Here is a 15,513-nt window from a genome sequence, read left to right on the forward strand (position 1 = left end):
AGACTCCAGTATTTCCCCTTTTCCCTTCTATGCCTGCATTTAATCAGTACGCAAGTTTGTGAGAAGAGGTCCATCCTTTGGGTGGAAGTCTTAGGTGGGCGGTAGATGCTGGGTCCAAACCCTTCTTCCCTCGGGGAGCTGAGCTGTTCCCTCAGCTGCGCCTCAGTGCTGGAGATGGGTTCATGGTGAAGGTCTGTCTCAGCCTTTGCCACCCAGTGTGATTTGGGCATTTTCTCATTCACTCAGTATGTAGAGTTGCTCAGCTAGTTTCTGAATTTCTTTCAGAGGGAACTGATCCATGTGTAGCTGTACGTTTGGTGTCCATGGGAACAGGTGAGTTCAGGAGCCTCCTATGTCACCACCTTGGACCAGAACTCTTTACAATGTTTAAATCTAATCATCACAGATGTTAAAATATTCTGAAATCTAAATTATAGATGTATGTATGACAAAAACCATTTACGCCTGGAGAATGCATTCACATCATGGCACTCAATGGGCCAAGGAATCTGGGCTCATCTGACGTTCATTATATGTTAGCTTTACCATCCAGAAATGAAGTTAGGACTAAACCAGAAAGCAAAAGGTTCTAGTAAGCTTAGTGTTTCCACAATCTGGGGCCAGGTACTGAACTCCATGGGCTGTTTCTAAACTCCAAGGCCAAGCTGAATGCAGATTAAGAAGTGGAATTTTTACAAGAATGGCTTGTTCTAAACTTGAAAATTTCTTAGATATTAAACTGATTTATGTCTTCTGGTCTATTAAGGTAATTCATAATAAATGTCACTTTTCATAAACAAATTTTTGATTTTAAGTGATTAGCTATTGGGAGTGTTTAACATCCAAGATAAGGGCACAATCAGCTAGAGTAAGTACTTTAAAGTGACATTTATTGAACATGTTTAAATTTTTTTCATGGACATAATTTTTTTACCAAATGTCAATAAAAACAAAATCATACACGTACTTGATATTACAAAGGGATGAAAATTCAGAAAGCTATGCCTGAAACTCAAATTTTAGGAATCAGAATTTGTGAATTATGAACCAAGTTTAAAAAAAAAAACCATACACATCACTTTATTACTGTACTGTTTTTCTCAGTAGGAAATAAAAGCTGGTGCCCAACACCCTCGCTCTCACTGAGCAGAGGCCTGCATTCTCCACCACCTTCCACTGCCGGTGTGACCTTGGGTGAACAGCCAAGATGCTGTCCAGAGAGGTATCATGACCCTCCTTTTTGAAGTCTCTTTCTGTGGTGACCTCTGATTTAAACACTAGGGTAAAGGGGACTCGGTGCCCTTGAAACTTGGGGTTAACTATGTAATCTCTTAGGTTTGGGGTACATGATAAGAAAGAAAATAATAGGTTAAGTAGGGATAGCTGACTCCATTTTCAGGCTGCTTTATTTACAGCTTGCTTGCAGTAGTTTATTCTGTAATACCTATACAGTTTACTTTTTTTTAAACTTTATTTATTTGTTTTACTTTATATCTTTATTGATTTCAGAGAGAGGAAGGGAGAGGGAGAGACATAGAAACATCAATGATGAGAGTCATTGACCGGCTGCCTCCTGCACGCCCCCTGCTGGAGATCGAGCCCACAACCTGGGCATGTGCCCTGATGGGAATGGAACCTGGATCCTAGGTCGACGCTCAACAGCTGAACCACGCCCCGGCTGGGCTTTTTACTTCCTTCTTAAACAAGATCATTTCAAAGTGACTTTTCACATGAGGGGAAAGGCAAGATAAAGCTTCATTTGAACTTTTTTCAGAAAGGGTATTTAAACCAAGCTGATTAAACTCGGAGAACCATTTTATTGATGGTCTAAGTCTGAAGCTACTTCAACTACATGTGTTTTCATACTTTGTGTTCTTAAAGTGTTTTTCGGGCAATCGTTATTTTAAAAACATTACTGCCTTAAATCTCACAAAACTGATAAAGTGAAACTGTGTACATTATATCCATTTCATAGGCAGAATAAAAAGAAATGTTAAGTGACCTGCCTGAAAAACTATAGTAATTTAGTACTACATTGTATCTCTCTCCCGGACCTTATCTTTCAAGCACAGCTATAAAAGCTATACTGAGATTTTAAGGAGTAGGGTTTCATTGCATTACTCTAAGTTAATGAACAATTGTTTCAACCATGGTTTATGTGCCACGGTTCCTGGAGAACAGAAAAAAAAAATGAACCAAACACCTTTCTCCCCATGTCACCCCGTTAGTTAGCGCTACTGTTGCTACTTACTGTTGTAGGCTAACCATCACATCTACATAACACAAGTGGTTAAGTCACTTGTTAGGTTGTGGCTTACTGTTGACTTCAGTTTATTGCCAGATTCTGTACTCCAGTTTTAACTTTGACTATCCCATTCTACAATGTCCATTGTCTTCTAAATAGTATATATAAGCTTAATATGACCCAGTAATCCCATTCCTAGTACATACTCAAGAGAATGGAAAACATCCACACCAAAAAATGTAATGAATGTTCACAGCAGCATAATAGCCAAAAAATTGGAATCTAAACATCCATCTCCTGATGAATGAAAAAATAAGTGTGGTATATCCAGACAATGGAATATTACTTGGCCATAAAAAGGAATGAAGTACTGACACATGCCGTCTCATGGATGAACCTTGAAAACATGCTAAGAGAAAGAAGCCAGACACAGAAGGGCACGTACTGTATGAATCCATTTATATGAAAAATTAAAAACAGGCAAATCCATAGAGACCAAGTAGATAGTGTTTGCCAGGGCCGGGGTAGAAAAAGTAAGGAGTGACTGCTCATGGTCATGGGGTAATTTGGGGGGATGAGAAAATGTTCTGAAATGAGTGGGGGTGATTGCACAACTCTTAAGTATACTAAAAATCAACAAACTCGATTTAAAAGGGTGAATTTTATGAAATGGGAATTATACCTCAATAATGCTATTATTTAGAAAAAGTCAAAATGATTTCCCATTTTTCACATGCTGGAGGTCAGATGAGCAGAGAGAAAGGTATATTTTTTTTAGCCTAAAGAGAATCTGAGAATACTGATACTAAGTATTGCTAATCTATATAATGGCTCAGAATAGTTTTATTCACACTGGTCAATAATGGATTAGCTACTTTATCTGGGAAAAATTCCAAGTATAGGTAGCTAATGTCTGGAAAGAATTACTGCAAGCTAGATTTTTTTTAAAAAGAGAAATATTTGTTCTCGGCCATATGAAAATAAAAACTTACAAGGAACTGACCCATGGATGACAACAGGTCTAACAAAGTTCATGTTAGACAAAGGTTTATACTTACATGTCAGTAAAAATTTACAGCACATGGAAACCCAAAACAAAAACAGAACCTTTTATGTTCTAGGTCACTCTCCGGTCCATTCTAGGCACTCTCCCAAGGGCACTGCTATGGTAAGCTGGCGATTTGCTATCCCTTCAGAAGCCATCAGTGTTCCTCCAGCATAAGCCATAGACAGTCACAGGTGACAAAAGGCATTCTCTACCCATAGAAGCTTGCTCACCAGGGACAACACTGCAAAACATACACTGGCACGCGTGGAATTCCTTGAAATCAAAAGCCCCGTCTAGCCCGTCATTCCGACTGCCACCTCTCTGTGCCTACAGGGTATTCTGTTGCCGGCAACATGCTCCACACCACGCTGACGCCATAGCGACTGCTGCACGACTGCTCACACAAAGAACATCAAATTTCTTGCACTGCGTTCACATGAAAAATGGAAGATAGTGGTCAGTTTTCAAGGTCTCTGGCTAAAGCTTCACGGATGAATTGTAAGGTACGTTGGTACAAAAAAGCACCCTTTTCCTTTGGCTTACAAATGTTCAAGTGGTCGACATCCACAGGAATTAGGTCTCCAATGCCTAAATCTGAAGAGAAAACAAATGTCAACAAGATCTAAGTAAAACTGTCAGCTTCTCCCCGTCAGCACCGAGAGGCCAAGTCCATAGTTCTAAATGTTAATCTGGTTGTGACAGGGACTCTTAAAGAGACAGGGCAGCTGGAAGCTTCACTGCAGCTAAACTGCATTTGATTAATCTGCCAGGAGGGACTCTCAGCAGGTGTAATTATAGCTTTTGCTTTTCGTAAAGTCTTCGTTTGTGTTCCAGCTACTTCCTAACTTAGTAGTGAATAGAGCCTGAGCATTGCATCTTCCAAACCTTTATACACTTGCAGGTTATTATAAATCACTCCATACTTCTTTTAACCACTTCTTTTTCTAGAGTTTACATTATAAACTTTGATAATGAGCTCCCTTGTCCTGATAAAAAGAATGGGACCATCTCACATTGGGTCCATTCTATCTATACCCAAACCCCATGGTCACTCACCAAGGGGAGAGGGTGACTTAGTGCTTGAGAGACCTGGCTGAGCCTATGAAGTCCACCTGGACGGAAGTGACGACAAGTACTAGGTGAGGACTGCCGGTGGTGGGGAAGGAAGACAAGCTTCCCAGTGACACGGAGGAAGTGTAGCCAGAACTATGTCGAGGCTACGTCACTACAAGCAGTTAATCCACAATATTAACTTTGCTTTTACTTTAAGCTTCCAAAAATCCTTTTTTTAACGCCCTGCAGCTGTTCCTTCTTTAAGTTTTTCAACTACTAAATAGTAACTCCCCACCCTACGGCATATTACTTGGAGGTATACCATCTTTAGGTTTCACTAGAGTATTAAGTCTTTTTCATTTTATTTAGATAACAAAACTTGTTATGCAAACCAAAGAACCATCTGGCAAGTGCTCCAGCAACACACTGTCCCTGGCTACAGGGAGCATTGAGGGCTCCCAGGATAGTACCTAAGCCAGCTTCAGGGGTGATCAGAAAAGGGTCTGACAGCCAAGTTGAAGAGCTCCAGGGAGTGACAGGTGCGGGTTACCTATCAAGCTGAGTAATAAAGGAAACTACAAAGAGAACTAAGATCTGGGCCCTACTCTCAAACAGCCTATGACACAGTATAATACACTATAGTAGCAGGTACAGGTCATTTCCCTCAACATCAGGATCATAAAGAAACTGTACTTGTAACACTTTTTTCCATCAAAACTTTTTGTTGCTTGAATATTCCTCATATATCTCTCACTCCCTTTTTTAAGGTTTCTGCATGCAGTTGTCAGTCTTTTAAATGCAACGCCCCTTTCAGTCCAGCTAATAGAAGGGTTTCATGTTCTTACCTTAATGCAACAGAGTTCACTGTCGATGGCTAATTCAGAGGTAGCCAACTAACCTCTGCCACTCATCAATTAAATGAGGGGAGGGGAGGGGTAAAACCGAGGTTGTACATTTACTGAGAAATTTTAATCTATGGCTGAAAAGAATAACAGAATTAGAATCTAGATCTTCCTAAAACTAAGAGGCTAAATATAAAAGTTGACGTTTATAATTAAATGCTGGGTATGACCAACTAGGCAGCTAATGGTCAACAAGTTTCTACAGAGGGAGTACCTGCTGATTCCACGGGCACCACGTGCAGTTTGATCATGCTACCAATGGAGGTTGGTTGTGTTTCCACAAAATTCAGCACCTGGAAGTTTCTGTCTTTGGCAAACTTCAGAAAGTCATCCTGTAGGACCTTAAGTGCAGGAGAATCTGTAATTACAGAGAACAAGACTGTGACAAATTGTTTATCTAATTCACAATAAAATATATTCACCTTCCAAATTTAGAGAGAAAATCAGGGTTCTAATTCGGATGGTGGCTCGTTAATTTTCTCTCCTTCCTAAGGAGCCCTTAAGCTGAGAGTAGAGGGCTAAAACCAACACAGAACAGAGATCTCCCATGTCTTGGGCTAGCAGGAAGCAGTCCCCAGGCAATTTGTTGGGGGTCCCCTGTGTGCTGGCTGGCACCCACCCCCACCCTACAGCACAGCTTCCATCACCAGAGCCTGGCCACAGTCAGAGTCCCTCAGCCTCCAGTAGGAAGGGCACCCAGGAAGCATGGATACTAGAGGAAAGCCGACAACCTAAGAGAGACGACCTGAGGAGCCAACAAAAACCTGCAGGGGCAGAAACAGGAACTTTAAAAAAATCCACTAATTTGTATCTTTAGAATGATGTCAAAAGATGACGGATCAAAGGACAAGGAAGAGCTTATGGAAAATACAATTTGACTGCAAAAAATAAAATTCAACAAAAGGTTTAGAAGACAGTCAAATAACTCTCTCCATAAAGGTGAGAGAAAATATGAATAAAAAGATGTCTGGCATATTCAAGCTCAAGCCAAGGGCTCTGAATTCTGATCAGCAGGTATTCCAGAAAATGGAATTAATGCTTATTAATTAAAACAAACAAGGGGGGGAAGTAGGATTACAGCTGTGACTACGCAAAACACAGTTTATTCTCATATGATTTAATTATTATTTTCCCACATGAACCACTGTAAACCCACTTCTGCCCCACCCTATATATAATGCTTTATAGTTAATATGGTGAGTCTTCAAAGCCTGTGCATATTCTAACAGCTGGTGATTTTCCAAACTCAGAAAAAAGTAATTAATTGGCAATTTGGAATTATACTTAAAGCAAAATATTACATAACTTTAAAAACTTTAAATATTTCACATACTATTAAACTTGTTATATTTGAACAAATAATGGCTTAAGACAAAAAAGGGAAAGTATCAAAGAAAAATCAAAGCCAAACTAAAAATTTTCCATCACAGTCTAAACACAATTCACATACAAATAATAAAGCGAGACAATAGGTTGGAAACTGTCTGTCTTCCCCCTCCTGGGTAACTGATGTTCCTGCCATCCCAGTTTCCCTCGTGACGGAATGTAAGAGTTACCCTTGCTGAGTTCTTTGACTTCCAAAGAGGGGAACAGCAGGTAGCGCACGTTGACAGAGTAGTCCGCCAGATGGGAGCCGTGATGGGGCACACTGTAGAAGATTATCCCTCTGGTGTTGTTTATCACAGTACTCATTTCTGGCTTCTGCGAGGCTTCCAACAGCATCTTTTTTACAAGAAGACCTAGCCACAGAGAAGAAAAAAACAATGCAGAAGCTATTTTCCTTCCCTCCATTGTTCTTAAAACCCCAAAAAGGCAAAACAAGAAATACAGAAAAAGAGATGCTTTCTTTAAAAAGTTTAAGTGATAATTCTCTGTAGTCCAATAAACAGGGCCTTAAAATATCAACACTGGATAATACTCCTGATCCTCTGGATCAGGATCTTACCTACAAACAAGTGAGATTCTAGAAACTCATTTGTAGCCCAGGCTGCACTGTCCCACAAGAGTGCTATGCTGCATGTCCATCAATGAAGCGACAATGCAGCTGCCAGTCTCCCTGTACTGTCCACAGCAGCCACCGATGGCCCCTCCCTTAGGATGGTACTAATACTCCAAAAACACACCACAATAGTCCATAAAGCCGACCCTCCGGGCAAAACAAGCTTCCATAGGAAAATGCACCTAGAAAGGCACTTTCTGTTGTCCCCACTGGGCTGGGAGCCAGCAGTGATACACAAAGGTCACACAGATGATGACACTGGCTCGCTGAGGACACAAAAGGCCACATCTGCCTTCCTCTCAGCTGAATGCCTGGAATCAGCAATCCTGAGCATTTCAGCAAGTAAACTAGGCAGTGGATGGTGAAAATTTACAACTGGATCAGGGAGAGGGCTGGGAGGAGCAGATGTCCCTTAGCAAGCAAGCATTGGAACCCCAGAGTGGACACCTACAGGGCTGGGGTAAGCAGGCATGGAGGGGCTGTGGCCGTGGGCACACACTTACCTCCCATGCTGTGTGACACCCAAATCATTGGCCTGTCCCCAACACCAGCAGCTCGGAGCTTCTGAAGAAGTTCGTTGCTCCTGAATGCAATGGACTTTCTGAACAAAATGAAAACAGCAGGCATGATGAGGGGGTATTGATCTCCCCAAATTTTGCTTTCCAAAGTTTAAGGCGAAAACATTTGTTCATTGGACTGATGCTACGTGCTACATCTGCAGTCAGGAATACCCCTATTCTCTCTGCTCAATTCCTGCAACTGCTGTCCCTATTTCTAATTTAGTCACACTGGCATAACTGGGAATATCTAAGCCCAAAACAGGCCATTCATTTACTAAACAAGCATCTAATATGTGTCTGGCAATATTCACAGGTCAAAGTTAGGTCTCACACCAACTGCCCCCACCACTTAGAACCTGTGTCCTTTCTGCTGAAAACACTATTTTGGTTTGTTACTTAGAAATACCAGAAAGCTATTAGAATGAGAGAACTCAAAATAAGCAATTTTCAAAATAGAACTTCACAACTATCTGGTCTGGTAGTTTCAAACTGTTTCCCTGTAGAATCTTTCTTCAAAATAAAAGCTTGTCATAGTTCCTCTGGGTGAGATGGGGAGGGAGCCGGTCTAGTCTGTTGGCCCTTGGCACCCTTCCCCTGGCACCCAGGTGGGGGCCATTCAGAACCCACTTATTCAGGCAGACTCCCTCAATTTGTAGACCAAAGCTCCCCAGGCAAATAAAGGGCTTGTCTGAGATTGCACAGCAGCCAAAGGAGAACTGGCTACAGTCTAGGTCCTAAGCCCAGAAGTCATGGGCCCTTCCTGTACATACAGTAGCACAGGTGACATACACGTGACATGAGCCTATATTGCTCAACATTTTCTTTGCTTCCTTTAGCCAGTATGACTGTGCAAAAGCCAAAAGCACAACGTTTACTTCTAGGAGTAAAGGAGGCTTTGCTATGGGATCCATGGTCGTTCCTATTAGAATAGTTGTAAGTGAACCATGTTAGGAGCCCAACACTGACACTATCTAATTTATATAGCTAACTCCTTCTAGAACAAAGAGAAAAAAGGTTGTGTTAGTTTTTCATAAGAAAATCCTATCTCCATCCCAGAGGGCCCACCTGTGGCCTGGGCCCTTGCCCTTCCAAAGCTTCCCATTACCTTTCTGTGGGGCACCTCGCTCTCCAGTCGCTAAGGCTAGTGTCGTACTCCACAGATATAATCCGGAGAGCGGGACAGTCTCCTGCTAACCACGTCTATGTAAAATAAAAGGTACAAGAGAGCATATATGAATTTCCACTGCCCCAACTACTTCCTAGTAATAGAAATTCATAACTAAAGGACTAATACTGACTAATACCACATTGGAACAAAGTGTAAAGGTGACCAGAAAAACAAGTCTAGCATTTTATCTTTTCATGTCTCTGGTCACAAGGTGGCATCAGTATCTATAGAGTAAGGCCAGTGCCGGTGTCCAGAGAATAGTCTGTTTTAATCAGCTCCTGCCAGAAGCAAGGCCTGTTTTTGAGTTTAGATCGAATTGGCTTTTTCAAAGCATTTAGTAGGAAGCTGTGATCTCAGGACAGACAGTATGTTCTGCTGGTGAGACTCGCCCTGAGCACTCAGAGATACTAATTAGTCAAGTCCTATCTCTGGACCTGGGCTCTGCCATCATCCCCACACTTCAGTATCACCAGAGTCAAAACCCTTCTCTCTGCTTGACGAGCCTTGGTGACGGTGCATGAGCAGCAGCGGAACAAAGCCCTGGGAACTATTTCCACATTATTTACAGCATCAGTTTCACTCAGCTTTTGATCACTTCCATTCAGTGACTTCATCTCAAAGTCAAGGCTCTTTGGAAAAAATGTCAAAGAAATCCACAGAATGACTTCTTCAAAGTCTCTCTTTATAATTATTAAAATCAGAGAATTGGCCAACTGCCATGACTGTAATATATTATGTGTTATAGTATATTTTTAATGGAAGTGAATGATTACCTTGCCCCCGTTTTTAGTTACTGGAATATTCTTTTAGAGTCACACACTGTGCCCTAAATTACACAGCACAGGTGATAAGCCCAGCTGTTCATGTAGCATACCAACTGGTGTCCCCAAGGGAAAGAAACACTGCATGGAGAAGCATCCCAGTAAAAATAGAAAAGCAAGTCACAATGAGGGCCCCACAGCCAGCGACCTGCAGTATGTCCTGGTAAATACCAGCCAGCCGTGTCCTTACCTTGGGCCAGCATGTTGTGTACCTGGTTCCATCCCCTGAAGCCTTTTCAGCTGGAGCCTGGTCATAGTCCTGCTGGCGCCACGTTTTGAATGCTGCTCCCAAAAGGCCATGAATAAAAAGGACATCTGCTTTAAGGGGCTGACTGGTGGGGGAGAGTTTAAAGGAGAAGCAGAAAGAGCGCATTATTGTTCTGGTGAGAATCTACATAGCACTCTCTGTGGATGGTGCTTAGGGTTACATGACATAAAATAATGTGAAGGCAAGCGTCAGGAGCGTGGCTTCCCCGAAGAACCAACCCTACAGGGGGTTTCTGCAAAGACGCATGGAGCGTGCTCACTGCTCTACAGAAACGGAGACACATCTAGCAGGTGGACCAACCAAAAGCAACTGCAATGAGTTCAGTGACCAGAGAAGCAGCAGATGTCAGACTGCCCTCCAAAGAATTCCATGAGACTGTCCCACAAACTAATAAAGTATTTAAAAAATTAAATAAGAATATGCTAGTGTAGGTTCTAAGACAGCATGTATAAAAGATTTTCAAAAATTTACCAAGGATAATGTTTATCAGAAATAGAGCAAATGACATTTTAAAGTAACATTCTTTCTTTGGATATGACCTTTAAAAATATGTAGATAGTGGTGAAGGCCTGGGGTGGGGGTGGGGGTGGGGCTGGGGCTGGGGCTGGGTGGGGTGGGGCAAAGAAGGGGAAAATGGGAGACATTGTAATGTCAACAATAAAAAAAATAATAAAAATATGTAGATAGTATATTACTTGCATCTATATAGAGGGCACATAATTATATAATATGCAAATGCCACAGTATTTTACTTACAAATTGGAATAAAGTAGGCAATTTTTCAAATTAAAAAGTTTTTGCTATTTTCTGAGGTAATATTTTAAAGTGCCTGACAAAAACCCACAAAAGATATAACTTCTTCTTTGTGGTCCTTTCTGAATTTATCGTCTCGGCAATGACACAACTAGAAAAGGCGACCATAAATAACTTTAAGGAGTAGTCAAATTTATTACGACTTACTCCTTCCAGCACATGCTTTTATAACTAACGTGAACTTTCTCCAGTCCCTGGAGGTCTAGGCCCAAGCTAATTTGGCTGCCTGCATATAAATAATGATGTCTATTCTCCTTCCCATCCAGAATTACCTGTACAATCCAAATCAGCTGTTAAATCTACGTGGAAAATGCTGTGAGACAAAGAAATGCGCACGCACAGTTTAAGTGTGATGTGTGATGAAAGGTGAACACAAGCTACTGAGCGCAAGCCCTTGATGTGCACTAACCCTGAGAACTTAGTCCCTTCCATGCTTTCACAATAGCCTGCGATGCTTCTGAGGTTATTAGGAAAAACTGTTTCAGGATATAAGGTATGTGACTTATTTGTAAGGTATTTAACTTATCTAAATTATGCAGGAATAAATTAAAATGTTAAACCCTCCACACTTTCCACCCCCACGGGGACAAGGGGACTGTCTGCTCTCTCACCTTGTGCGACACTGGGGGTGAAGCACATACACACCATCCTGGTACTTTTCCTGCACCGTCTCTCGGTCCAGATTAGCCAGGGTTCTGGCGGCATGTGAGGCCTCCATGATGTGGGGAGACTTCAGTGCTTCTGCCAGTAAGGAAACCCAGCCTGGTGAAGAGAACACACCTCCTAAGTACTGACACTAATCCATCTCAGACGGTCGAGAGGGTTCAGACTGAAACTGATGGCAGAGAGGCAAACTTAGCACGTGTCTAGAAAACCCCTAATGTTTGTAAAGCACAGAGTACATCTTTAAATGACCCATGAAACAAAGAAGAAATCACAAGGGAAAATAGAGAATATTTCAAAGTGAGTAATTATGAAAATGCAATATATCCAAAATTTGAGGGGTGCATCTAAAGCAGGTTAGAGGAAACTTACAACTTTAAATATCTATAATAGAAATTTGTAGTGATTTTAAAACATGTCTTAATTCTTTGACACTATTCTCAAGAGGTGATGCATCTAAACCCCTCTGAATCCCCTCCCCTTGAATATGGGCTATCCTTAGTGACTGGCTTCTAATCAACAGAGTAGGGCAGAAGTTACTTCCAAGGCTAGATTATAAAAAGCAAAAGAGCTTATACCTGGCTTTCTCTCAGGATCTGCCCCTGGGACCCAACCATCATGCTTTAAGGAAACCCAAGTCACATGGAGAAGCCCAAGTAGAAAGGAGCCAATGGCCCAGCCCCCACCAGGCTCCCCACTGACAGCCAGTGTCGATCTGCAGGTCCTGTGAGCAGGTGATGCTGTAAGTGTATCCTCTGTTCCAGGGCTGAGTTGCGCCAACTGATGCTGCACTGGGCAGATATAAGCCTATCCTCCTCAACCTTGCCCTAATTTCAGATTCAGGAGCAAAATGCATGACCTGTTTTACAAGTGAGTTCTGAGGTGGTCTGATACTTAGCAATATATAACTGAAACGAGAAAAAAGGTTAAAGCCAGTGATCTAGGTTTCCACCTTAAGAACCTATAAAAAGAGGGACGAATAAAACTTACAGTAAGTGGTCCTTTATAGTTTGTTGATCCCTCCTCTGCTGATCAAAAGACACTCTTAATGTAAATTCATAATTTCTAATATATGTAAATGTAAGAACATATCATATACAGTTGCCCTTGAACTATGAGGAGGTTAGGGGCCCTGACCCCAGCCACCCACGCAGTTGAAAATCTGCATATAACTTTAGACTCCTCAGAAACTTAAGTTGTCCTTCAGTATCTGCCAGGAACTGGTTCCAGGGCACCCTGCAGATACCAAATCTGCAGATGCTCAAGTCCCCTATATAAAATGGTGTAGATCAATGCATGCAGACAGCTCTCTGTATCCGAGAACTCCCAACAGTAGATCTAAAACAGTACAGGTATTTATTGAAAAACATCTGCGTGTAAGTCGACCCCCACACTTCAAACCTGTGTTGTTCAAGGGTCAACTGTACATGTGCAGATATGTATGTAGATGTGTATGTATGTGTATGTTTTTTTGTATCACCTAGCTTTTCCACTGAAAGAGCCAAGAATAAAGACACCCCAGGAGCAGTAAGCACACAAAGCATCCAGATCTTGGTCTCTAATAACCATTCATATCAAAGATATAAACACTTAGATGGTCACATCAGCAAAACCTGCTCTCCTGTGACTGCCACACACATTATCTTAGGTGTCGATTATCCAAACATCTCAAGCAATTTCTTGCCCCTATACTAAAACAACATGCTCTAAGGACCTGTACTAACCCTAAGCAAAGTCTTCAGTCTATTGAAAAATTGATGTATCATGATGAGTAGAGATAGAACAAAGCACCGGATCCCAAATACTCAGTATATAAAGTGGTTACCTGAGCGAACTATAGTTGAGTGAAGATGCTCATTCAAAGCCATATTTCCAATGATTCGCATTATATTTCTCTGTACCTTAGGGCAGTCCTTGTGAAGTTGGTACAGCCTCTGAAGTAGTTGCAAGCCTCCATTTGCTTCAATTTTATCACAATGTGTGGATATCTAGCACAATAAATTAATGAAAGCTCACTTTATGTTGTACCAATTCACTAACCAGGTGACCCAGCATGCAGATGAGCAGCCACATGGCTCCTGCTCAAGGACAGAAACCCTGAGAGACCACCCAACTCTCATCTCAGCTTACTTAACACACAAACCTCTATCTACATGGGAAGTGCTTCAAAATCACTGAAAAAATAAGTCATATCTTACCAGGACTTCTAAAATTTGTATTCTTTTTTTTCTTTTTTTTTTTCTTGATTTCAGAGAGAGGAAGGAAGAGAGAGATAGAAGCATCAATGATGAGAGAGTCGTTGATTGGCTGCCTCCTGCACGCCCCCAACTGGGGATCGAGCCCGCAACCTGGGCATGTGCCCTGACTGGGAATTGAGCCATGACCTACAAGTCCATGGGTCAACGCTCAACCACTAGTCCAAGCCTGCTGGGCTGAAAATTGTGTTGTTGTTTTTTAATCCTCACCTGAGAATATTTTTTCCATTGCTTTTTCAGAGAATGGAAGGGGGAGAGAGAAAGAAACATCGATGTGAGAGAGACACATCAATTGGTTGCCTGCCAGGGATCTAGCCTGCAACCGAGGTACATGTGTGCCCTTGGCCGGAATCGAACCCCGGACCCTTCAGTCTGCAGGCCAACACTAACCACTGAGCCAAACAAGCTAGGGTGAAATTTTTATTCTTAAAGATATTCTGTTTAGCTCTGGGTCAGAAATAACCTGACTGTCATTATTACAGAACTGTTTCAATTTCTAGCGATACTTTGATTGGCTTAAAACTACCTTAGAATGGTTCTCCACCCTTGAGAAACCTGCCATCTGATAACAGGGAATAATCCAAGTGGCAGATCCCACAGAGATGAGCAATATCTGCCCCACACAAACCCACAGCTACTGGGCTGGCCTAAAAAGAGTCAGAAATTATTTAAAGAGAAAGATCAAGTAAAAATAGAAAGAAAAGGGGATATGAATTTTTAATGGAGAAAAGAGATAAAGAAAACCAAAGGAAATATGTATACTAAGGTAAGGTGACAGAATTGACTAACAAGTCATTATAGTCTGCTAAGGTCACTGGCATGGCCTTGCCTCTTCCCAGCACTAGTTTTATTCACTGACATGACACCATGTCACTCACGTATATGTAACAACTATCATTCTCTAAATTTTTACTAAATTTTATCACATTTACTTGCATTTAAAAGTATGCCTTTTAGACATATATCAAGTGAGACATGGACTAACTTGCGAGGCTTCTGGAAAGGTAACTATTGTATTCCATCCACCGCACCTTCTACTGAAGATGCATCCTACTGCCTCAGAAACTAGATGTAAATCACAAAACCCAGCTCACTGTCCCCCACTCCCTTCTGTAGTCCGACACTTTACTAACTCTGCTTTGTCCTTGATCCTAATTCCACAGGTGGGAACTAAGATGACCACAACACCGTGCTTCTGAGCCATGTCTGATGGTTCCCAAAATTAAATGGGAGAGTTTATAATGTGTAAGATGACGTTTCTCACCATATGGAACAACCAGGAACCACCAGGAACCACCTGTAGCAGCCTCACCAGGGATGCCTGCTACAAATGTAAATTCCCACACTCCACCCCACATCAGTAAATTAAAACTGCTAAGGTAAGCAGAAAATGTGTATTTTTAACATGCTTCGTAACTTTCATGCACTAATGTTGGTGTAGGACAAAGTCTGTTACTTTTTTCTTTTTAAAATCAAACTATGATCATGATAGAAAGGCTGTCATAATGCCAAGAAATTTGACAATCATTGACATATGAAATGGTTAAAATTTGGTCACCCAAATATTTTCTTTTTTCTGTCTTAACACATCTTTGACAGATGTTTTAATGGAAATTATAACTACCTGATAATATTACTCGTAAAAATCATCTGAGAAAGATAGTAAAACACAGCATAACTCAAAGATAAATTCAGTATTTAGACAACGCATTGCTTTC

The 15,513-nt window shown here is 41.4% G+C and overlaps 1 protein-coding gene across 2 annotated transcripts in view; it reads right to left on the reverse strand.

Annotated features, from left to right (window-relative positions):
* Positions 1-873: 873 nt before the first annotated feature.
* SERAC1 (serine active site containing 1) overlaps positions 874-15,513 on the reverse strand; it is a 36,932-nt gene continuing 22,292 nt past the window's right edge. For both annotated transcript variants that reach the window (XM_016200691.2, XM_016200690.2), the window contains 8 exons: positions 13,366-13,528; positions 11,489-11,639; positions 9,987-10,128; positions 8,913-9,007; positions 7,751-7,848; positions 6,805-6,987; positions 5,463-5,606; positions 874-3,887 (listed from right to left, as the gene is read on the reverse strand). In XM_016200691.2, coding sequence (XP_016056177.2) covers positions 3,751-3,887; positions 5,463-5,606; positions 6,805-6,987; positions 7,751-7,848; positions 8,913-9,007; positions 9,987-10,128; positions 11,489-11,639; positions 13,366-13,528 — 1,113 coding nt within the window. In that variant the 3' untranslated portion in view covers positions 874-3,750. The remainder of the gene's footprint in view (positions 3,888-5,462; positions 5,607-6,804; positions 6,988-7,750; positions 7,849-8,912; positions 9,008-9,986; positions 10,129-11,488; positions 11,640-13,365; positions 13,529-15,513) is intronic.

The sequence above is a fragment of the Miniopterus natalensis genome, chromosome 5 (assembly GCF_054644295.1).
Source record: "Miniopterus natalensis isolate mMinNat1 chromosome 5, mMinNat1.hap1, whole genome shotgun sequence".
NCBI classification, from domain to species: domain Eukaryota; kingdom Metazoa; phylum Chordata; class Mammalia; order Chiroptera; family Miniopteridae; genus Miniopterus; species Miniopterus natalensis.